Raw genomic sequence first — 23,084 nt, forward strand, 5'->3', positions numbered from 1 at the left:
CCCTGTAGGTGGTCGGAGGCATTATTTTTAAAATCATTTATAAAGGTCTTCCTTGGATCAAATGTTTCCACTTTGACACTGAGTCCTTTCCTACAGCTATGGATCTGGATTTCCGTAGAAATGGAAAGGTGATATATAACCTGCAAGAAGAACCAGGAACTGGACCTTTCGAGGAAGAAGATGGTATCGCTACTTCCAGTCCTCGTGTGGCTGACATGTTTGCTGTTGACCGTGAAACCGGCTGGATCAGGACACTACAAAGGCTGGACCGAGAGCTGCAAGCCGAGCACACCTTCCGCGTATCTGCACAGGACTTGGGTAATCCTGCTCACCAAGCAAACAGCGCTGTGGTGCGAGTTCATGTGGTGGACTCCAATGATTGCCCGCCGCAGTTCTCGGCAGGTGTGTACACCGGAAGCGTGATGGAGGGTGTGGCCCCTGGACAAGTGATCGCTGTGCTTCGAGCAACAGACCCGGACCTAGATGAGAGCAGTACACACCTCGTGTATTATTTGACAGGTATGATATTGTTAATGAAATTAGGATTCATTTTGTTATTTTTTGTGGTTTGCTGTTTTTATTAGAAATGTTTTTATTAGAATGTCATTATTATGTCGTGTTTAGTAAAATTAGAATTTTACTGTGTAAGTGTAAAATGTTAGGCATTGGCGCCGACTCCGTGAGAGCTCATTGGTACCGTTAGGTGCCTGTAGTAGGCCTTGTTTACCAGAGCAGTCTCGGACACTTTTTGGATTTTGTTCAGCTGCTGCAAATGCTTCCTGAGGAAGTATACGTAGGTATATGTGCTGATAACTTTCAAAATAATGGCTGCAGTGAACATCATACAAATAGATATGTCTCATGGAATTATCAACGAAACACATACTTACTCTGAAGTCGAACAAGGTGCTGCAAAAGCTGTGCAGGACATCGTGTACTGTGCAGTTGTAATTGACGTAACAACGGACAGTTACGTAAAAGAGCAAGTATCTATTTGTCTCAGGATTGATAAAGATTTGTTGTTGTTGTTGTTGAAGAGCTTTTTGGGGAATTTTACGAGACATCTATCTGACCGACCCTATAATATGTGACTTGCATGCTTTTGGTAAAGGGTGCACTATTATAGTTCAATCTAAACAAAGACAAATTTGATTCATTCTATGCTCTACAGATTCTTCTACTTATTAGAAAATCTTACTATAATTCACCAAATGTCCGTCCGTCTGTCTGTCTGTCCGTTTGAAGGTACCGCAAAAACTGCTGAACTGATCGCAACAATATTTTGGGTGGGTAATCCTGGGATCTCCAGGAGTAAAATAGACTATTTAGTTTTTCCAATTTCAGCTTTGGTCTCCAGCATTCTCAGGTTTGGACTCCCGCATAATATTCGCGTTCGCATAACGTTCATTGTGACGATGTTTTCATTGTGACGATGTTGTTTTCCCGGGTGCCGCACAAACGGCTGCACCGATCGCTGCACGGCTGCACTGATCGGACTCGGTGACCTCGGACAAAGACTTTTTATAAGGACATGGGTTGAATCCCTGCTTGAGAGAATGGCAACCCCTTCTCCGCCATCACGGTCGTCTCTCCACCTCACAATCCCACGAGATATGCGGAAAGGACGACCCAAAACCAATTATCTTCCTTTCAATTCGTATATAAACATCATTAAAAGTAAATAATGACCTCGGCCAAAGTTCAAACGACGTTTAATCTCTACATGAGAGAATTCCACATAGCTATTTTGGCAGTGTATATGCTAACAGATCGCTGTTTTCATTGATCTTGCCAAGGCCGTAACAGCTATCGGCTCAAAATCCTTTTAACTGTTGATTTGGTAGTTTTTGTGCCGCACAAACGGCTGCACCGATCGCTGCACGGCTGCACCGATCGGACTCGGTGACCTCGGACAAAGACCTTTTATAAGGACATGGGTTGAATCCCTGCTTGAGAGAATTCCAACCCCCTCCCCGCCATCACGGCCCATCTCTCCAAATCACAATCCCACGAGATATGCGATAAGGATAACCCAAAACCAATTATCTTCTTTTCAATTCGTATATAAACATCATTAAAAGTAAATAATGACCTCGGGCAAAGTTCAAACGACGTTTAATCTCTACATGAGAGAATTCCACATAGCTATTTGGGCGGTGTATATGCTAACAGATCGCTGTCTCCATCGATCTTGTCAAGGCCATAGCAGCTATCGGCTCAAAATCCTTTTAACTGTTGATTTGGTAGTTTTTACAATGAAGGAAACATGTATCGGGAGTACATACGACATAGCGATTGTGAATGTGACAGCTCTGAGGCGTCTTTCGCTTCGCATCGCAGTGACGGTGAGCACCAATATGGCGGCTGTAAGATAAAAATCTGGCTTCAAACCCCCTCCCAGCCCAAAGCCTTCAACCAGACATATTAACAAGCTCCTCCCCCTTCATTCCCGTTCTTCAAAGCAAACCGGTAAAAATTGTTGTATCGCCATTATATATGATGAGCAACGGTACCCGCCCTAAGGGCAGGGCTTCAATTGGGAGGCCCAAATGAAAAGGTAAAATATCAGAAATTGAAGGCTTTTTTATTTTAAACGATTCATATAAACATCCGTTAAATCATATCAAACGCAAATCATCAACAGTTGATATCACGATTTGAAACACGATGGAATAATATTTACCGATATGAACAGTGATGTGGTTTTTTAATTGAAATTCTACAAATACTGTTTAGATTTTGATGATTTGCGTGTGATATTTAACAGATGTTTATATAAATCGCGCCTCCAAATTGAAGCCCCACCCTTAGGGCAGGTACCGTTGCTCGTGAGTATAATCAGTTAAGACGAGTCTGTAAAAGAGCCGCTTGTATTTTCAGGAAACGCAGATAACGAATATTTTCTTTAATTGCAAGACGATGCAGATGTTGGATGAGAAAACAGTTTTGAGGATCTGTGGAAAGAAGCTTGAGCCACGTCAAGAAATCAAAACTTAAAAATTGTACAGGGGTTTTTTATGTTGTTAGAACTCATCTTGTTTTTAAGACCCGATTAAGTTTTTTTTTAGGAACATTTGACACAAATTTGGCAATTTGGAGTTGCCAGAAATATAGCTAAAGTCGAGTAGGTAATTGAGATCTATCAAAATAACTTTGAGCGCCCTCTATGATAACTTCAAATAACTTAGAGCATCCGCTTAACCAGATTTGATGGCATAATGGTTAGAGTGTCGGAAGTTAACGGTTCGAACCCGGCCATGGCCGAGTCATACCACAAAGACTTTAAAAATGGTATGTGCTGCCTCCTTGCTTGACGCTCGCTCGGCATTTAGAAAATGATAGAGCATGGACAAATAACAAACAAGTAATCTCCAGTCTCAAAAAACGTAAGAACTATCTTCGATCATCGTCTCATCGATAGGACAGGCGAGGCTGAACCGTGTTGCATGAGGAGCTTAACAAACAACTATATTTAAACAAGATTGCTGATTATTTCATCCAGAGAGTTACAGTAGGCTCATTTACACCACGTCTTCGAGTACACTTGGGGCCAGGCAGGGCATCATTAAGTTGTATTTGCGCTGACTCCAATTGCTCAAGGGCTAGTAGTTGAGGGGCCAGATTCAGTCAATTGAGGCCGCATCCAAGAAGGCTCCTCAATGTCATTGTTCCCAGTGACTTCATCACGGTGGTCGTTGACTCGAGGAAAAAGGATGAACAATGGCGGATGTTACTGATGGTCTGAGCAGTTAAAATGTTTGTTTCAGCGCTGGCAAAGTAAAGCTACATGGCCTTCCATTTTTACCATGCAATCATGAAATGTACATCAGATCTTTACAACCCAAGGGAAACCGTGTTTTGTGTACAAAACTAGTAATGTATAATCATACGTCAATCGGGGCTGACAGGATGACATAGAGGTACACACACTCACCTCCAAGATGGGTCAGTTTGAATCTTGGCCTGGCTATAAACTGTTATACCTGTGCTTCACAGGCAGGGCCGACACTATAAGCCGACACATCAATGTGAGTGCCATTCCTTGGATGGAGGTCAAGCAGGCGTCCCGTCTATCAGCATTCGTTGGTGGTCGTTCAAGATCCCCCAAGTTGTCCTTTGTGAAGAGTAGGCTAGCTATCACTGGTACCCGAAACAAATTACAAATTCCTGCCAAAACCCTCAGAGGGCATCAGCATCAGCGGCATAGTCGCACTCTCAGCAAATGATTTCTACCCCGCAGCCTTGTTCTGCATATGAACGAAATACGTCAATCTGAACACACGTTCTCCTGAAAAACAACAAAATAAATGTTTTGTGTTTATTTTTCTTTTCCTTCAGGGCAGGTGTGATATTTAAATATACCCAACTCTAGTTCTCATGTCTATAATGTGCATTGTGGTTGTTTGAATGGGCACTGTCTATTCAAAATGGACCACAACATCATGTCCCTGCATATAAAGACACATACTCGTGTTTTTAAGACCTGATAATGAGTTGTCCCATGTTCACTAAGAGTGCTGCTGCTGCCGAAGCAGTTTCTTGACAAAGGTTATGCTGGATGGTTTGCCATTGTGTTCCCAGAAGTCACCCAGGGCAGGAACTTGTAATTTGTTCAGGGTTAGGGTTAGTTGTTGGGGTTACTTGTTAGGGTTAGGATTAGCGTTAAGATTAGGGTTATGGTTAGGATTAGGAGTTCGGGTTAGGGTTAGGATTAGGGTTAAGATTAGGGTTATGGTTAGGATTAGGAGTTCGGGTTAGGGTTAGGATTATGGTTAAGATTAGGGTTATGGTTAGGATTAGGAGTTCGGGTTAGGGTTAGGATTAAGATTAGGAGTTATGGTTATGGGTAGGGTTAGGAGTTAGGGCTAGGAGTTAGGGTTTAGGACTTAGGGGTTAGGACTTAGGGTTAGGTTTAGGATTAGGGTTAGGATTAGGAATTAGGGTTAGGATTAGGGTTTGGCTTAGTTTGCCTATTCTTCGCGAAGGACAGTTGGGGTTATTGTTGTTACGGTTAGGGTTAGGGTTAGTTTTCCTATTCTTTGCATAGGACACCCCTGACATCTTTCACATCCACCAATAAGCAGTGCTGGCAGATGGGATGCCCAGTTTAACATCCATCCTAGCGACTGCACAAGCCTCGATTTGTCGCCCTGCCTATTGAACACAAGGGTGATGGTTTATTGCTGAGCTGGGATTCGAACCTAGCTGATACAAATCGGAGGCAAGTGTGCATACCTCTAGGCTCTCTTGCAAGCCCCTGCTGAGGGTGAGATTTGGAATAGTTTCAATCTGTGAGTGCACTGAAGACAGAAATAACAATTTGCAACACTTTCTCACCCTACAAGGAGGATCGATCGAGTTATTACCTTTAGGGAGCACTTTGTTATATGGTATTTGTCTGTCGTGCTTCCTTTTTTTGTTTTTGTCTTCTAAGTCGAGACTCATAGAGGATGTTGAGACCAGGCCATAGAATGGATCAGGCCATAACCGAGCAAATGGAAGAGTAGAAAGAGAGGGAGGAAACACACCAACAGCAGGGATGAGGGACAAAATAGAGGAAGACTTGGAGAAATATGAGATGTGTGGAAGAATGAGTGGTGGGAGGAAAGAAAAATTGGAAACTTGGAAAGAAGTGAGCTTGGTGATGGTTGGCGAGGACAGCAAAGATAATGGATTGGGGACGATCTGAGATGGTAGTGAACAGTTGTCATGAAGATCTGGAGGGATGAATGGGATTTAAGAGAATGTGGAAGTTGATTCCACAGGTGAGAAAACAGGAACGAATGAGTGGAGGTGAGCATTGATCCTGGATTTTGGGGGTTTTACCAGAAGGGAGTAGCTGGTTAACCATGTGCGCCCTGCAGATACCTGGGTTGGGGTTAGGGAAGAACAAAGAATGGAAAGAGCAGAAGATGCAAGACCAAAAAGGAGGCAGTAGAAGACAGAGAGACCACCGACCTGTCTGCGTTGGCGAAGTGATAGGCCCATAGACTCGGCTTCATCGCTGGACATTCCGATGATCTTGAAGGCCTTGGTGTCCATGGCAGGTAGTGTCTTGGTGCAAGGAGTGCACTGGACCACATGCTACATGACTGGACTTTGTATTCCTCTCTTTCTCTCTCTCAAAAATTCATGGCCATATCTTCAGCTATAGTCAAGGCCTGTTTAATGTTTAGTTGCCATAGTAACCTACAAAGAGAAGGCAGAGTTAGGAAAAGGGACCATTGAAAAGCTCGATTCATGTTTAAAATCTTTTGTAGATGTTTTATATATGAATAGAGCAGTGGAATTGCACTAATTATAATTGAATCTCAGCTTGTTGCCTCCAGAGGTTGCCTCGTTTAGTTATTTGTCCATTCCATTGTCTTGACTGTATCAACGAGAGCTGCTCAATGAGGTATTTTAACATGATTAGTCAAATAAAAAGCATTTTGATAAGTTGTATCTGTACACTTTGAAATATTGTATCTATTCACACATGGAGAATAATTTAAAATATATGTGGATGTTATTGTTAACTCTCCCCTCTTCTTCTTCCTCTTCTTCTTATTCCTCTTCACCGCAATGTACATAGCAGTGAGAACCTCCGCACTCATAAACTGTTAAAACATTGAATCATTCCATGTTAGCCAGAGAGGAGCAGATTGATTCCATCAGTTTGCATCCATGTGGATTAATGTATCGCAATGGCCAATGTAGCACATGGTGAACTTTCTATTTGCTGTAAGCCAAGGTCATGTAGCACATGGTGAACTTGCTCTTTGCCATGAGCCAAGATCATGTAGCACATGGTGAACTTTCTCTTTGCTGTAAGCCAAGGTCATGTAGCACATGGTGAACTTGCTCTTTGCCATGAGCGAAGGTCATGTAGCACATGGTGAACTTGCTCTTTGCCATGAGCCAAGGTCATGTAGCACATGGTGAACTTGCTCTTTGCCATGAGCCAAGGTCATGTAGCACATGGTGAACTTGCTCTTTGCCATGAGCGAAGGTCATGTAGCACATGGTGAACTTGCTCTTTGCCATGAGCCAAGGTCATGTAGCACATGGTGAACTTGCTCTTTGCCATGAGCCAAGGTCATGTAGCACATGGTGAACTTGCTCTTTGCCATGAGCCAAGGTCAATGTAGCATGTGGTGTACTGACTAAGTGGACAAAGCTGAGATTGTGGACCCACTGTTTGGAGAGATCAAGAGGTCAAAACGATCAAACCTCCATTGAAGATCAGTCTAGATGATGATCCAGGCGGTTGTAAAATTAGTCATTCGGTTATAAATTGCTGAACTAGCTGCTTTAAGACTACAATATAGTAAACTTAAGTGAAATATAGGTTGTTATATAATTAGTACAATTGTTATTTTCGTCTTTTAGAAAAGCCATGTGCACATATATCCATACCTGGTTGTTTTTTTTTTTTCCATGTTTGACATTTTATTAAGCCATCAATCATCCGGGCATGTTATTACATGTCACATTTCAAACCTGATGTTATGGCGAGGTTGTGGTGGTGAACTATATCAAAGTTCAATAATTTCAATCTTAATAGGGTTTGTATGAGTTCCTTTGCAAGGAATTTCAATGCAGGAGGAGGCCATTAGGCCCATTTCACATCTCAGACAGGTGAGTGGTCTCTCTGTCTTCTCTTCTCTTGCACCCTCTGCATTTGCCGTGCCCCCACCCCGGGTTTCTGCAAGGCTCACATGCTCCACCAGCGCAACCACCTTCTCGTGAAACTCACAAAATCCAGAATTACTGCTTATCTCCACTCATCCAATCCTCTTTTATTCCCAGCAGATGGAACCAACTTACACATTCTCTTCAATCGCATTCTTCCCTCTAGGTCTTCAAGAAAGCTGAGATTGTGGAACCTATCCAAAATGACCTTTTCTACCCCTGTTAACCCTCCCGCCCAAGCCCACCTCTTTACAAATTTCCTGATTTTCCTTTCTGAGAGCCTGCTTCTGTCTGAGAGTCTGTCCATCTCATACACCCCACACATCTCCCCCTTACCCTCCATTCTTCCCCTTCGATTTTGTCCCTCGACCCTGCTGTTGGTGTGTTTTCCCTCTCTTTCTCCTTTTCTTTTTGTTCCATTATATCCTGATCCATTCTATGTAGTTGCTCCTCCACGAGCTTTGACTTTGTGTACAAAAAAGCCTGCATAATCGTTGCCAATGTGTTCTATCCTTTTGAAATGCTGAGCATCAAGCAAGGAAGCAGCATGCACCATTTTAAAACATGTACAATGACTTGGCCAGGGTTCCAAACACCGACCGCCCAGACTCAGAGTGGACATACCAACCCTTTATACCACTGAATGTGGTTTTAAAATTCCTTTTACAGCAAGTTGCCTCCATTAATCGTGATGCGCTGTGTGCTGCACAATAGGCAACGGATTTGGTGGGATAGCTGAGGAAAGGCCTTCCGTACATCATTTCACTTTGCACTTCCATTGTGTATTTGCTCTTTGCAGAATTAGACCTTCGATATACATGACAACAAACAAACCTTCCAAATACCTCTTTTGCTCCGAAAGAAAGGGTCAATGCCCAACACATCACATTCTCCTTGCTTCCCACAGCGGTTAGCAAACCTCAATCAACTTCCTGTTGATTTCAACGCATGTATTTTTCACCGTCTCTCCGTAATGATCATCAACTGAATCCACACACATATATATATATATATATATATATATATATATATATATATATATATGTATATATGTATATATATATATATATATTGTTGCGGATCTCGAACGTCGGCTCTCCCCTTATTAAGGGGGGGGGGGGGGGGGTTAATCCCCTTGTTCTTTTATCTGGGCGACACGAGTCCTGGAAGTTATACGTTCCTTCCGCTCGGTATTAGGTAGGGTTAATGGTCGACTTAGTCCTAATACCTAATTACTAACACCGACCGTGAAGCAAGGAAATAACTCCCGCCCGAACCACGGCGTTAGTGGACACGCCGAGCGAAGCGAGCCGCGATTCGGGCCGTTAACAGGGACTAAACCCGATTATGGCGGTTCCGATCGTGCCACGTTTACCCAATGGAGAAAAGACGGATGCGATTGGATAAGAGGAAACCCAGAAAATAGGAAGAACAAAGATTGGTTTATTAATTATGTACAAAGAAAGAAGAAGAGGAAATGAAAGAAATGTACAGGATAGGAAGAGGAAGAAGAAGCACACAGGGCAGCCTAAAACAGTCTTATTCTTCATACCCCAGGACAAACGGGCCCGTCTCAGACACTCACACGGGGATTTTCGATGGTTGTTGGTCACCAACGCGTCCAGGCTCCGATCCAGGCTCCGGTCCAAAGGACGAAACCCGGCAGGCAGCTTTGCGTGTAGTGGAACACGAACGGACAATTATATAATGGGGGGAAGGCTGGTGTGCTGCGTATGTAATATGCGTACTATTCGCGCAAACGCCCCCTCTCCAATGTCCTCTTAATCAGCGCTCTTCCTTGCAGTCCTCACAGTCCTCCCTTATGAGCGCTCTCCCAACCAGTTCTCTTGCAATCATGACAGTCCTCTACGCGCAGTCCTGTGAAATGTGCGCTCTCCCAATAAGCCTTCTCAAATCAGCGCCAGCGAGCAAGTCCTTTCGCAAGGCGCATATAACCACGAGTTATTTTACCAAGCGCGCCTCCCACAAGAGTTCTCTGGTAAGTTCGTCTCAATGCGCTCTCTCCCATAAGTCCTGTGAAAGGGCTTTGCATTCGCGCTTTTATAAGTCAAGCAGCGATCGTTACGCGAGCCCAAAAGCGACGCCTCTCAGGCGATCCTACCTCAGCCCTGGTTGGCTGGGCATCGCTTACCGGCCACGCCCTGATGGTGGGTTGACGTGGCCACACCTTATTCCTGGCGCTCCGTCCCCTTTCTCCGGCCTCACCTCGTGGCTTATGGCGGCGTTGAGCAAACTCACGGGCAGCTAAGGCTGCCGCTGCTGGCCGAGGCGCGTAACAATTTGGGAGGGCCATGGGGCAGACTGGAGGGTGCGTAATGGCGTCGCTTGGAGAGGGAGGCTGCCAAAATGAATGGATTGGGGCCTACTCCTTATTTGATTGACACAACGCAGATTCAACTATTGGAAACACGGCCTTATCTAAACACATACTAATGAAATAACTGAAGTCTTATGGTGACCTACATGTTGCTTATGGCCTAACTATGGGGTGCAACCTTTAACCCTTTAATGATGTCATATTTATAAGTGTGGGTTCTCAAAACCGCAACAATATATATACTAGCCGAAAGCACCCGGCGTTGCCCGGGTTCTTTTTGAATGAATTTACTACTATAATTCAGCTCAGCTTTTAATTGCGAAATGGGCCCAGCCCGGCCGTTACGCCCTCGACCGGCCTCGCCACCTAGCCTATAACCTTCCCGGGTCCCGTCCCGACATTTTTGGTTCTTTTTGAATGAATTTACTACTATAATTCAGCTTTTACTCGCGGCCGTAGAAGATTGACTACTATAATTCAGCTGAGCGTTTAATTGCGAAATGGGCCCGGCCCGGCCGAGGTGGGCCTCAACCGATCTCGCCACCGAGCCTAAAAACTTCCCGGGACCTGTCCCGACATTTTTTGTATTGGTGGTTTCCTCCTATCTTTCACCATTCAGGAGAATAGCTTGCGCAGACAAACAAACAAAAACTTTCTTTTATATATATATATATAATATAATAATATATAATAATAAGATATATATATATATAGGGCTGCCGAAGCAGTTTTCCTTGGCTATTGGGCACAATCCTGGACGGGGACGGGTCGCCACTCCGACGCAGGATACACGAAAGGCTCATTCATCCCAGCAAGCTGGTACTCAATTTTTCCGACCTCGGAAGGATGACAGGCTGAGTCAACCCCCCTGGCGTTAATTCAATGATCGACTGGGATTCTAACTCAGGATCCTCGGATCCCAATCCAACACCTTAAGCGCTAAGCCAACACCAGGCTAATATATATATATATATATATATATATATATATATATATATATATATATATATATATATATATATATATATATATATATATATTGTAACGATTTTGAGAAGTGTGTAACGAATTTGAGAAGTGTAACGGTTTTTGAGAAGTGTAACAATTTTGGAGGAAGTGTAACGAATGTGAAAACGTTACAATGTGAACGTTACAAAAGGGTACGGTAACACCCTGTTAATGTAAATAATGGTCGCAGTCGGCGTCCTAGTTAATTGCATGAAACTTACACGCAGGTCACGATATATCTTTTAAATAGTGTATTTCCTTATTCCATGTAGGCTAAACATGTGTTTTCCCACTAGATTGACTTTGCATTGTATCAAACAAAATAAGCGTAGGCCCTTCCAATTTCCCCAAAACCTCCCTTCCAATGGCCTTCTGCATTTTGGGCGGTTTTCTTCAAACCACCATTGGCCACGAGGTAGAGTCGGGGAAGAAAGGCGTGTCTCCACTCTCCACCTCGTCATAAGAGGGAAGGAGTGAACCAGCCCTAAACAGCCAATCAGCATCGCGGTGAGCGACCCGGTAGGCGTGCCCTCAGAGCCGGCGGCTTGATTTCGCCCGAGGTGATAAAAGCGACTGTAAGGGACTGCTTTAAGAGATGAGCTGCGAGATGACTTGGAGAGGCCCTTGGGAGATGAGCAAAGAGGCTGCACCAAGAGGTGAGATGCGAAACGCTCCAAGCCAAAGAGGAGAGGTACTCGGCAAGGAAACCAGCTTTGGAGAGACGCGCTGAAAGGAGGGAGACGGCCCCACCCCAAGAAGAGGAGCAGGTGTGCCGAACCAGCGCGTGACGTCTACCGCCGTGGATACACGACGGAGGGTTTCCCGCCAAAACCGCGAGGAATTGCGAACTGCGGCCTCCCGACCTTGCCTCCCTCTCAAGCAATCCATCTCAAGCCTTACCTGCCTGCATTATCCCCTGTGTAAGTGTGAACGTCCTGTCCTACTCGTTTGTCTTGGGGCTAAGTAAAAATGAATAGTGTAAGTTAACGATTTGCTGTGTTACTGCTTCTTCCATCCATTGCTTGTGTGTGTATAATAAAATCTGTTCTTCCTCCGTATTCTTCTTCTTCTTCTTTTTCATTCTCTTTCGGTCGCTTTAGAGATTTCCCGATTGAATATCTGTGGGGCGATCTGGTCAACGTCGGGTGGAATCGGGTTTTAATCGGGGAGTAACTGTTCGGACGCGGTTAAATACACCACCGCTCGGTCAATATAACATCTAAAAGCCGCGTCTGTAACAATTGGTGTCGAGGAGTTGGATTCGGACCTGGGACTAAATTTGTTAGGCCCAAATTTTGGAACACCAATTGTACCATTAGGGTAACAATTGGTGTTGGGAAGTAGAATTCGATCCGGAGCGCGTTTCACGCGCTCGAAATTATAACGGCGAAATTTGATTTTGTTTTACGGAAATATAAAACCCGAATTTTGAGATCGCGCCATGGACAATCAAGGCGATCGGATGTCGGTGGGGGAAATAGACGGGTTAGGGGTAACCCAGGACTTAGGGAAAGAAAGGGAGGAGGAGAGCAATGAGGAGGCGGTTGAGGGGGTATCAGACGCACAAAATGGCGCCTCGCACATGGCCACGACGCCCGCGACCGTGGCAGCGCCCCTGGTGGATTCGAACCTTTTTATGTTGCAAATGAGGGCCCTTATGGAACGAATGGGAGACCAAATTGTGGGAATGAGGGCTGATAGTGAGCGGTTGGGAAACCAAATGGGAGTAATGAGGGACGAAGCGAGGGGTACCGGTGAGAAGGTAGACAAAAATTTTGAGGGGTTAGACAACGGGATAAAAGAGGTAAAGAATGGGTTAACGGGGGTGGAAAACAGAATGGCTGCCCAGGAGAATCAGTTAGAGGGGGTGAAAAATGGGTTAATGGGGTTAGAAAATAGGATGGAGGACAAATTGCGGGAAATAGGGGAACAATCTGCCAGGGAAATCAAACAAATGGGAGAGCAGATAGAGGAGGTGAAAATCGGGGTAGAAACCAAACTGGATGCTCAGAGGGATGAATTGGGACAGATGAGGGTGGCATCTACAAAAGAGATGGAGGAAATACGACGAGGGGTGAGTGAGGAGGTTTCGGGGCTGCGCGAGGAGGTAAAGCGAGGTGAGAAGCGTATGGAGAAAGAGGTGAGAAATAATACGGCTAAGTTACAAGGGGGAATAGAAGATCTGACGGAGGAGGTGGAACAGCTGACAGAGGGACAAACTAAGTTAGTGGAGCAGGTTCAAAGGAACACTGCAGTACTCGGAGGGTTAAAGGCGACACAAAAAGAAATTAAAAACGAATTAATAGCGACACAGAGGCAATGTCAGATGGTACGGGAGGAACTGACAATGAGGGTGGACGAGGTGACAGAGATAATGGAGACAAAGGACCGGCAGGTGAGGATGCACATAGAGACGGTCACGGTAGCCCTAGAGGACGAACTTGAGGAGACGCACCGAGAAATAAAAGAGGTTAAACAAAAACTAGAGGAAGTGGAAGAAGAGGTGAGTGAAATTAAGAAGGGACGGACAGAAACTAAGAGAGAAATCCAGGAGGAGGTAATGGAATATGTACAAGGTCTGTGTTCAAATCATGATGAGGTGCTCACTAACCAAATAAAAAGTTTGCAGGTGGCAAAGGAGGTGCGGAGACGAAGTACGGAGGTGAGTGGCAATGTATATGATGTGAGGAAAGCTTCAGTCGGCTTGGGGATTGGTTTGGATCCGGGTGTTCGTGAAAGGCCATTGGTGAAGTGTGTGACAGGTCAGGTGTGCGAAAAATGAGGTGTGCGAGAATGTCCGACCATGGGGTGTGTGAGGAAAAAGTGCACGCCGAGGAGTGAGTGTGCCGTCAAGAGTGAGTTGGTCGAAGCGCGTGTGCGAGGGGGTACCTGGAAGCGCGGTGTGGTGAGTGTTACGGAGGAAGTAACGAGAGAGTGTACACCTGTGGTGAGTGTTACGGAGGAAGTAACGAGAGAGTGTACACCTGTGGTGAGTGTTACAGAGGATGTAACGAGAGAGTGTACACCTGTGGTGAGTGTTACAGAGGATGTAACGAGGAAGTGTACGCCTGTGGTGAGTGTTCAGAGGATGTAACGGGAGGGTGTGCGCGAGAAAGGTGTGTAACGGACGGGTGCATGAGGAAAGAGTGTGCTGTCGAGAGTAAGGGTGAGTGCGCGGTCAAGAATGGAGGTGAGAGTAGTGAGAGTGAAACGGAGCGTGAGTTGGTTATGACAGGTGAGCGAGGATGTACACCTGGAATGGAAGGATGCACACCTGGAATGGTAGAGCGTGTGTGGGAAGGCACATTTGAGTTGGTGGTGAGGCACGTGGTAGGGTGTGCGAATGAGAGCACACCTGTGATTGTCACGGAGGAAGTGACCGAGGAGGGGGCGCGAAGAGGTGTGTTGGTGAGGTGTGCGACCAACGAATGTGTGCCAAAGTGTTCGGTGGTCAGGTGTGTGACCAAGTCGGCGAGCGGAATGAGTGTACCGAGGTGTGTAAGGAAAGGTACGAGGAGAATGGGAACAGCTGCATGTATGAGCAAGAAAGGGGTAGCGTATGCTTGTAAGAATCCAGGTGAAGCGTCGACGGTAACCAGGCTAGAGGTTAGAACGACTTATAGCCGAATCGGGCCCTCGGTGCGTGCCGGGCCTCGCTTTGAACGGCCGCGTCCGGGCTCCACTCGGCGGAGCGGGCAGCCCGATAGGACGGGTCGTCATGGCGACCACTTTCTATTGAGACGTGCCGGCAGGTCGAGATCGGGACATTGGATGGCTCCACGCCGAGGTGGTGCGTGGGATCTCGGCCCGGGTAAGCCCCCGCCCCTGCCCCGAATGCGGGACGCATCCAGCCGCCGGCACAAAAGAATCCGCGTTCATTGCTCGGCTGTACGAAGCCGGGCTGTAGACGTGGATTGGCGCACCGAGAGGATGTAATAAGTAGACGGGTGATGGTGATAGTGATAGTGATTTAAAACGAAATTTAGAAAAGTGAATAGAATTGGCAGTAAATGAATTTTTTTTTGAATTGGGTGGAATCTGGACGAACAAAATTGATAGTGAGAGACCCCCGATGTGGTGGGATGGCAAATCCACCATCCCTCACAGAGTGGGGCAAATGCGCAATAGTTTATGGGGTGGCTATGACAACCGAGCCAGGGAGGGCTTGGATAATTGTAGGGATCTAGCGAAGATGACATTAGGTAACGTTAAGTTTAGTTAGTGACTGATACCTGTAGTGGGGACGCAGGTAGATTAGTGTGGATTATAATGACGTGGGAGCGCAATAGTTTAAAGGGACGACTGGGAAGCGCAAGTTTCAGAGGGGAGTAGTTAGCTGAGATGATGCCGTGTGTGTGAGGATTGAACAGGTGAGAATGGAACAGGTGTGATTGCACAGGTGTGCAACTGAACAGGTGTGTGGAGCAGTGTATGAGGGAGTAGTGGTGATTGCGTGTTGTGTTGACCAAATGGTCCAGGAAGAAAGGAGGGTGCAGGTGGCACCAGGTGTGAGGGCACAGGTGTGCAACAACAGGTGTATGTGGCTGTGTGGAATAAATGGTAGTGTGGAATATCTGGAGTATTGGAATGGATGGTCGTGGAGTGAGAATGGTGGAAATTGTGGAGTGGAGTGGATGGTGTGAATGGGGGAAGAGTGGACCCCCATCACGGATACCCGGGGCGGGTAGTGTAAGTGTTAGGTAGAGGGTACAGGTAAATTGTGGTTGGATATTGGCATCTGTGGTGCGGGTGGCAGAATGGTATGTGGATGGGTGCATTAGTGTTGTGGAAATGGCTGGGCGTGTAGCCTGTTAGTGTGTGTAGTTGGTTTGGGCACTCCACCACTGTGAGGATGTCGGCCAGGTGAGGCCGCAGGTGGGCTCTGGGAGCCGGTAGTAGTTGTTGTGGATGGGGCCCGAGGATCCGGAGGACGGACCCGGGTAGCCCAGTGCCAGAGGGCACCATGGGGTGACAGAGCCAGGAGAGGGGCTGTCCCCAGTTAGTTAGGTTAGGGTGAGGAGCTAGGTAAGCTCGGGTGGCAACTACAGTGGTGGAGGTGTGCAGGTGGGTAGACCTGTTGGGAGAGCTAGACGTCGCAGCCCAGAAATTGTGCGAGAGCACCGGGAGATGAATCGGGGGAGTGAGACCCCAAATTGAGAAGCACCACAGTTTGGGCAATGGGAATTGGTTTTTAGAACCCATAGTGTAAGTTGGCCAATGGATTGGCAGGGAGAGACCCCGGGTAGTGTAAAGTGTGTTAAAGTCATTTAGAAAATAGTTAGGATGAAGGATCTTCTCGCACCATCTGCATCCACTCACCTGAGGTGACAGGTACTCCACACCATGCCATGTTTGGATTATTTTTTATGATGCAAATGTTTGGATTGTGAGAAGCATCATGACGTGGGTGTGACATTGTGCGTAATTCCATCTCTCCCTCCTTATGAGGATTGATGATGAATTGGTGATGGCAAATTTTGAGGTAGAGGGATTGTGGTGACGAATTTGGTATAGGGGAAATATGGGGAAGACGTGACAGTAGTGACGAATTTGTAAATGGGTAGATTTTTGTACATATGGGGTAAGGGTAGGGTAGGTGACAGGGGGGTGACGTACGGTAGGGACGAGCTTTCTCACTTCGCCCTCCGTACGCATTTCGCCTTGCATTGCCTTATTGACGTGTACCCTTGTGACCTTACCCCTCGCTCAATTGTCTTTCTTTTGTCTCCCACATGACCTGTGCGCCATTGGGTGCCGATGGGAACGTGCGTGAGGTGGCCATTGTGCGCCCGAGATTCCCAGAACCAGCATGCATTGCGTTGATGTACCACTGTATGGACCGCTGTTCTGCGGCCAAGTACCACTTGATGGACCCCAGGTTCTGGGGCAGGGCACCTCTGTTGGAGACCGGCCATAGTGGCCAGGGAATCTTGCTTGCGGACCTCGGTAAGGTGGCACCTATGCCAAACAGGTGGACCACCCTTAGTTGGCCCCTGAGGCCCTAAATAAAAATGGACACAAGTTGTGCTTTTTATTATTTCCAACTAGGCCGCATGAAGCCAGAAGACGTCGGGAAGAACATCGGCCCAGCAGAGAAAGAGAAGACCACCACCAGTTGTTTTGTTGTGTTTATTATGAACCATGGTGACTGCGCACCGGAAGGTGCTTTTGGGTGCTTTGTGGTGCTTTGTGGTGCTTTTGGGTGCTTTGGTGGTATTGGTACTGGTGCATCGATGCAATGCGTGCTGTCTCCTCCCTCCCAACAGGAATTTCTTTCTCTTGTTCCCTAAAAAGAAAAAAAAAACAAAAAAAAAAAACACAGGTCCTGGGTTGCGTTGTAAATAAGAAATCACGTCATTGTAAATAATGCTCCCCACCGTAAATGTATAGTTTGAGAATAATTCCGTAATTCGGTTAGCTGTGGGCTTGAGTCTGTTAGACAGGGTGCAATGCAATAGGGGGACATACTTATTTGTGTTTTAAAATTGTCACACTCAGGGTCAGGTTAATTGTAGAGGGAATTACACCTACGTGTCACACTAAGTTAAAGTTTAATAGGCCCGAGAACGGGCCTGAAGAAAGGAGGGTGCAGTGTAACGATTTTGAGAAGTGTGTAACGAATTTGAGAAGTATAACGGTTTTTGAGAAGTGTAACAATTTTGGAGGAAGTGTAACGAATGTGAAAACGTTACAATGTGAACGTTACAAAAGGGTACGGTAACACCCTGTTAATGTAAATAATGGTCGCAGTCGGCGTCCTAGTTAATTGCATGAAACTTACACGCAGGTCACGATATATCTTTTAAATAGTGTATTTCCTTATTCCATGTAGGCTAAATATGTGTTTTCCCACTAGATTGACTTTGCATTGTATCAAACAAAATAAGCGTAGGCCCTTCCAATTTCCCCAAAACCTCCCTTCCAATGGCCTTCTGCATTTTGGGCGGTTTTCTTCAAACCACCATTGGCCACGAGGTAGAGTCGGGGAAGAAAGGCGTGTCTCCACCTCGTCATAAGAGGGAAGGAGTGAACCAGCCCTAAACAGCCAATCAGCACCGCGGTGAGCGACCCGGTAGGCGTGCCCTCGGAGCCGGCGGCTTGATTTCGCCCGAGGTGATAAAAGCGACTGTAAGGGACTGCTTTAAGAGATGAGCTGCGAGATGACTTGGAGAGGCCTTGGGAGATGAGCAAAGAGGCTGCACCAAGAGGTGAGATGCGAAACGCTCCAAGCCAAAGAGGAGAGGTACTCGGCAAGGAAACCAGCTTTGGAGAGACGCGCTGAAAGGAAGGAGACGGCCCCACCCCAAGAAGAGGAGCAGGTGTGCCGAACCAGCGCGTGATGTCTACCGCCGTGGATACACGACGGAGGGTTTCCCGCCAAAACCGCGAGGAATTGCGAACTGCGGCCTCCCGACCTTGCCTCCCTCTCAAGCAATCCATCTCAAGCCTTACCTGCCTGCATTATCCCCTGTGTAAGTGTGAACGTCCTGTCCTACTCGTTTGTCTTGGGGCTAAGTAAAAATGAATAGTGTAAGTTAACGATTCGCTGTGTTACTGCTTCTTCCATCCATTGCTTGTGTGTGTATAATAAAATCTGTTCTTCCTCCGTATTCTTCTTCTTCTTCTTTTTCATTCTCTTTCGGTCGCTTTAGAGATTTCCCGATTGAATATCTGTGGGGCGATCTGGTCAACGTCGGGTGGAATCGGGTTTTAATCGGGGAGTAACTGTTCGGACGCGGTTAAATACACCACCGCTCGGTCAATATAACATCTAAAAGCCGCGTCTGTAACAATATATATATATATATATATATATATATATATATGTACATATAGATACGTACATACATATATGTATGTATATATATATATATATATATATATATATATATATATATATATATATATATATATATATATATATATATATTGTTGCGGAGATGAGGACTGTATTTTTTGATTGTGTGCTGTATTATTATTATTATTGTTTATTCTGCGCCCCCCTACCTCCGGAGCTGTGTAAAGGTGAAAGGGCATCCCATAATTAGTCCACAAGCATACACATCAGCCAAATAATAGAATACCCCTGTTTGATAGTTATCTCTTATTCTGTGTTTTAGAGTAAGGCTGTGTCTCCCATTAATTGAAGTACTCCATTGCACCAGTGAAAGAGAATAGATCCCCTTTCATTCCCATCCCCAAAATCTCCATTTCCTTTTACATCCCCTTCCGTCATTGCCGGGCCTCGATTCCCAATTACCTCCCCTCCAAAACCACCATTGAACATGTGCTCGAATCGGAGAAGAAAGGCGTGCCCGCCCGTCGTCATCAAGGGCGGAGCCAGAGGGTCGCGCGACCAACCAGGGCCGAGGTGAGCACCCCGATGGGCGTGTCCAAAAGGCCGGCGGCTTAATCGCCGGAGGCGCTATAAAAGGCGCGCACGCAAGTGAGTCGTGAGTTGGTCGTCAAAAGAGAGAGTCGTGAGTTGGTCGTCAAGGGAGAGAGTCGTGAGGAGTCAGTCAGTGGAGTCGGTGGTCAGTTGGTTGCGTTGGTTGCGGTGAGGCGTCGGTGGTAAAGAGTGAGCGGACCAAGAAAGAGTTGAGGGTTTGGACCAGACGAGTCGGACAAGGCCTGGCAAAGCACGCGACGTCCACAGCAGCCACAACAGCAGCTTGGGGGCCTGAACGGCGGTTTGGAGCAGGGCCGTGAAGGAACGGCGGCTGCTCAACGCGCCGGTTGTGCTGCAGGACCCCCTTGGACCTCCCTCTCCCTCCAGCCATCCACCTCCTGCCTTTCCACCCTTCTTGTGTACGTGAGTTTGTTTTGTTTGTTCTGTCCCTGGGTTAATTAAGTCTGTATAAGCTAATAATTGCACTGTGTCTCTGATTCTTCTGTATATTATTTTATTATCTTTCCTTCTCCTTGGTTACTTTGAGCATGTAAATAGTAGGAATAAATTTAGTAGTATTTCCAACCTTTTTGTCTTCTTCTTCTTCTTCTTCACATCCGTGTCGCCTTTGTCTTTTCCCTATTGAATAGCTGCGGTGCGATCCGGCCAACGTTTGGGTGGAATCGGGTGAGTCGGGGATCCTGTAACGGTCGCGGTTGGACCATCCGCTCGGCCCATCATAACATCTAAACCGCGATCAGTAACAATATATATATACGTATATATATATATATATATATATATATATATATATATATATATATATATATATATATATATATATATATATATATATATATATATATATATATATATATATATTGTTAGATGAGTTCATCTTCAATGCACTTTCACACACTTACATACACATACATACACTCACATCCGGGGTCTGCCTAGCAGGCACATAAGACATATCGGCCATTATAAAGCTTGCAGTGTTAGTATGAGAAATCTCTGAGGATATCCCAGAGACTGAATAGCTCAGTGGGCTGTTGACGCATTATCAATGGAGGTCCGTCGTTCGAGCCCCGCATTGAGTCAGAATTTTTTCACACTTAGCCCCTCGCAGGAATTTGATTCCTGTTTATAAAATTGAAAAAAAATCATAATAATTATATATATATAATATATACAGGAAGAAAATTTTGGAAAATGAAGAATGGACATCACTTTGAGTCATGGAATAGAAAGGCAGAGTAGATCTTTCACAAACTCCATCCTCTCGTTGCACTCTTGTCATCTCAGTGTTAATCGTGTACCTCCTCCTCATTTTTTTAAAATCACCGTCCATGATTTTGGAACAGCTTTTTCATAATCCCTTCATTTATCATAGATATAACCTACTCCCATATCCTTTGAGTTTTATCCAAGTCCGATGATCTAAAGCTTTCACTCAAGAGTCATAATGGTTTACACTTAATAACCTTTATAAGGTCACATCCTTCTTTCTCCCAACCTGTCCGCCAACAACCTAATTAATTTCAATGTGTTGTCACATTTGCAAATCCCTTTACCTGGAAACCCAGGTTATGGTCACTTGCTAACTTCTTAACTATGTCCATCTCTGTTTTGACACACAGGAGGAGATTCGCGTGGGGAGTTTTCCATCGCCCAGGTTCAGGAGGAATGGACGGTCCACACAAAACGTCCCCTGGATCGAGAGCGTCAGGAGCATTACCTGCTCAATGTGACGGCCACTGACGGCACGTTCACCTCACAGGCTGTAGTCGATGTCACCGTACTCGATGCCAATGACAATGACCCCGTGTGTCACCAGGTAAGCAACTGGAGGTAAATTTGTCTTGACTTCTTGGTATTCTCGTGTGTGATAGGATGTATCATCATCGTATGCGTTATGAAGTGTGACTTGACTGGTATTGTAGGCCATTGATTTGTGATTGGATGAGCTGTGACGTGGCGTGTGCAGCTGCACTATGCAGTGAGCGTGCGAGAGGACTCGCTTCCTGGCGAACGCCTTCTCCAGATTGAAGCGAGTGACATGGACGAAGGAAACAACGCGGCGCTGCGCTTCTATCTGTCTGGGCCAGGAAGGGATGCGTTTCACATGAACATGAACACAGGTACGGTTCAAACACCTTGTACCAAATAGCCATCCTTGGACTTACTACCACATCATTCACTCCACAAACACCACTACCAGAGTATTTAGGTGTCAAAGCAAAAGGTAGAAAATGTATTGATGTTTGACAAGTTTTTTTTGGTTTCGCGCGTCAAATCCAGGCTAGACAGCTCAGAGGTGAATGTGCACACCTTGAGGCTAACCTGCTAGCCCCAAAAAGGTAGTCCAACATTTAAATGCATTTGAATGATGTATTAATTGATTTTGATTGTTGACCCCCAAACAATGTCAATTAAAACGTGATGATCGGTGATGAGTGCATAGAGGAAGCAAAAACTGCTGACCTAAGATCCAATGGTGTCTATGTCTTGCAGGTGAGCTATTCACTTTGGTGATGCTGGACCGTGAGGAGCAGGCGGCATACACTCTGATCGCTGTGGCCGAGGATGGAGGAGGTCGCTCATGCCAGGTCGAGGTCTCGGTTCGTCTCGAGGATGTGAATGACAACGCTCCAGTCTTTTCGTCCCTGCATTATGAGGTGTCTGTTTCCGAGAGCACCGCCGTGGGGAGTTTGCTCACCCGCGTACAAGCAACGGACTCCGACTTGGGTGAGCATTCTTCAAAAGATCTAGACCTGCTCTCTGCCAAATGTCGCAACATACTATAATTACAGTTCTTGCTGATAATGGATTATCGCACTCCCTTTGGTTTTAAGAAGTTTTGATATTAGCTTGAAATTGTTTATGGAATGTGTGCTGCTCAATCAGGCCGCGAGTGCTCAATTAGGCTGATGTGACAAAGTCTGCACCTGACCTTGTGACAGGGACATCAGTTCCGCTAGGAATAGTGCTGAGTGCTCCACTCACGAGATTCACGGCTGCTTGGCTTGCACACACTAATAACGTCTCATAAACTCTAATTTGGTCCCTGTCGAGCACGAGCAGGTTCTCTCACAAAACCTGGAATTCGGTGAATGTGATTCTTAACATTACGGGGTATTTGTAATTGCATAATGTTTATTTAACCCCGATAAACGTCCATCCCGCTTCAAGGTCTTCAAAAAGATTGAGTTATCACATTTCTTGAAGATTATGGTTTTCTTGGGATCCTTGAAGATCATGGTGAAGATCATGGAATCAAACTGATCACATTCAATTGAATTTTTGAATCAGCGCTTTTGGAGACTTTTGCTTTAATGGAAGCTGAATGGTTTTTATAAATACAAAGTGGGTGCTCATGTTGGAGCAAAACGACGGAGGATGAGGGTATTTCAACCTCCTCAGAAGGGCAGAAGGGAGAAAGTGGATGATAGTGAGACATAACAAAACAGCTTGGCAGGAAATGAGTGGGAGTAAGATCATCAATGGAAATGGGAGATGAATTGAGGTCGCGGTAGGGCAAGTACAGTAATGGGATTTGACAGGCACAGGGAAGTAATTGCACAGTCACAAAAAGAGAGGGATTTTTAAAAAGTTGAACCATTTGAATAAATTTACCATTTTTGGGGACAACCTGGTTGTGAAATAATGTTG

The 23,084-nt window shown here is 45.7% G+C and overlaps 1 protein-coding gene across 3 annotated transcripts in view; it reads left to right on the forward strand.

The window, feature by feature from the left end:
- Positions 1-23,084, forward strand: part of LOC137413428 (protocadherin Fat 1) — a 372,531-nt gene that overhangs the window by 278,928 nt on the left and 70,519 nt on the right. For all 3 annotated transcript variants that reach the window (XM_078766236.1, XM_078766237.1, XM_078766238.1), the window contains exons 11-14: positions 97-519; positions 21,053-21,249; positions 21,400-21,553; positions 21,927-22,160. In XM_078766236.1, coding sequence (XP_078622362.1) covers positions 97-519; positions 21,053-21,249; positions 21,400-21,553; positions 21,927-22,160 — 1,008 coding nt within the window. The remainder of the gene's footprint in view (positions 1-96; positions 520-21,052; positions 21,250-21,399; positions 21,554-21,926; positions 22,161-23,084) is intronic.

This window comes from Myxine glutinosa, chromosome 12 (assembly GCF_964187855.1).
Source record: "Myxine glutinosa chromosome 12, kmMyxGlut1.1, whole genome shotgun sequence".
Lineage (NCBI taxonomy): Eukaryota > Metazoa > Chordata > Myxini > Myxiniformes > Myxinidae > Myxine > Myxine glutinosa.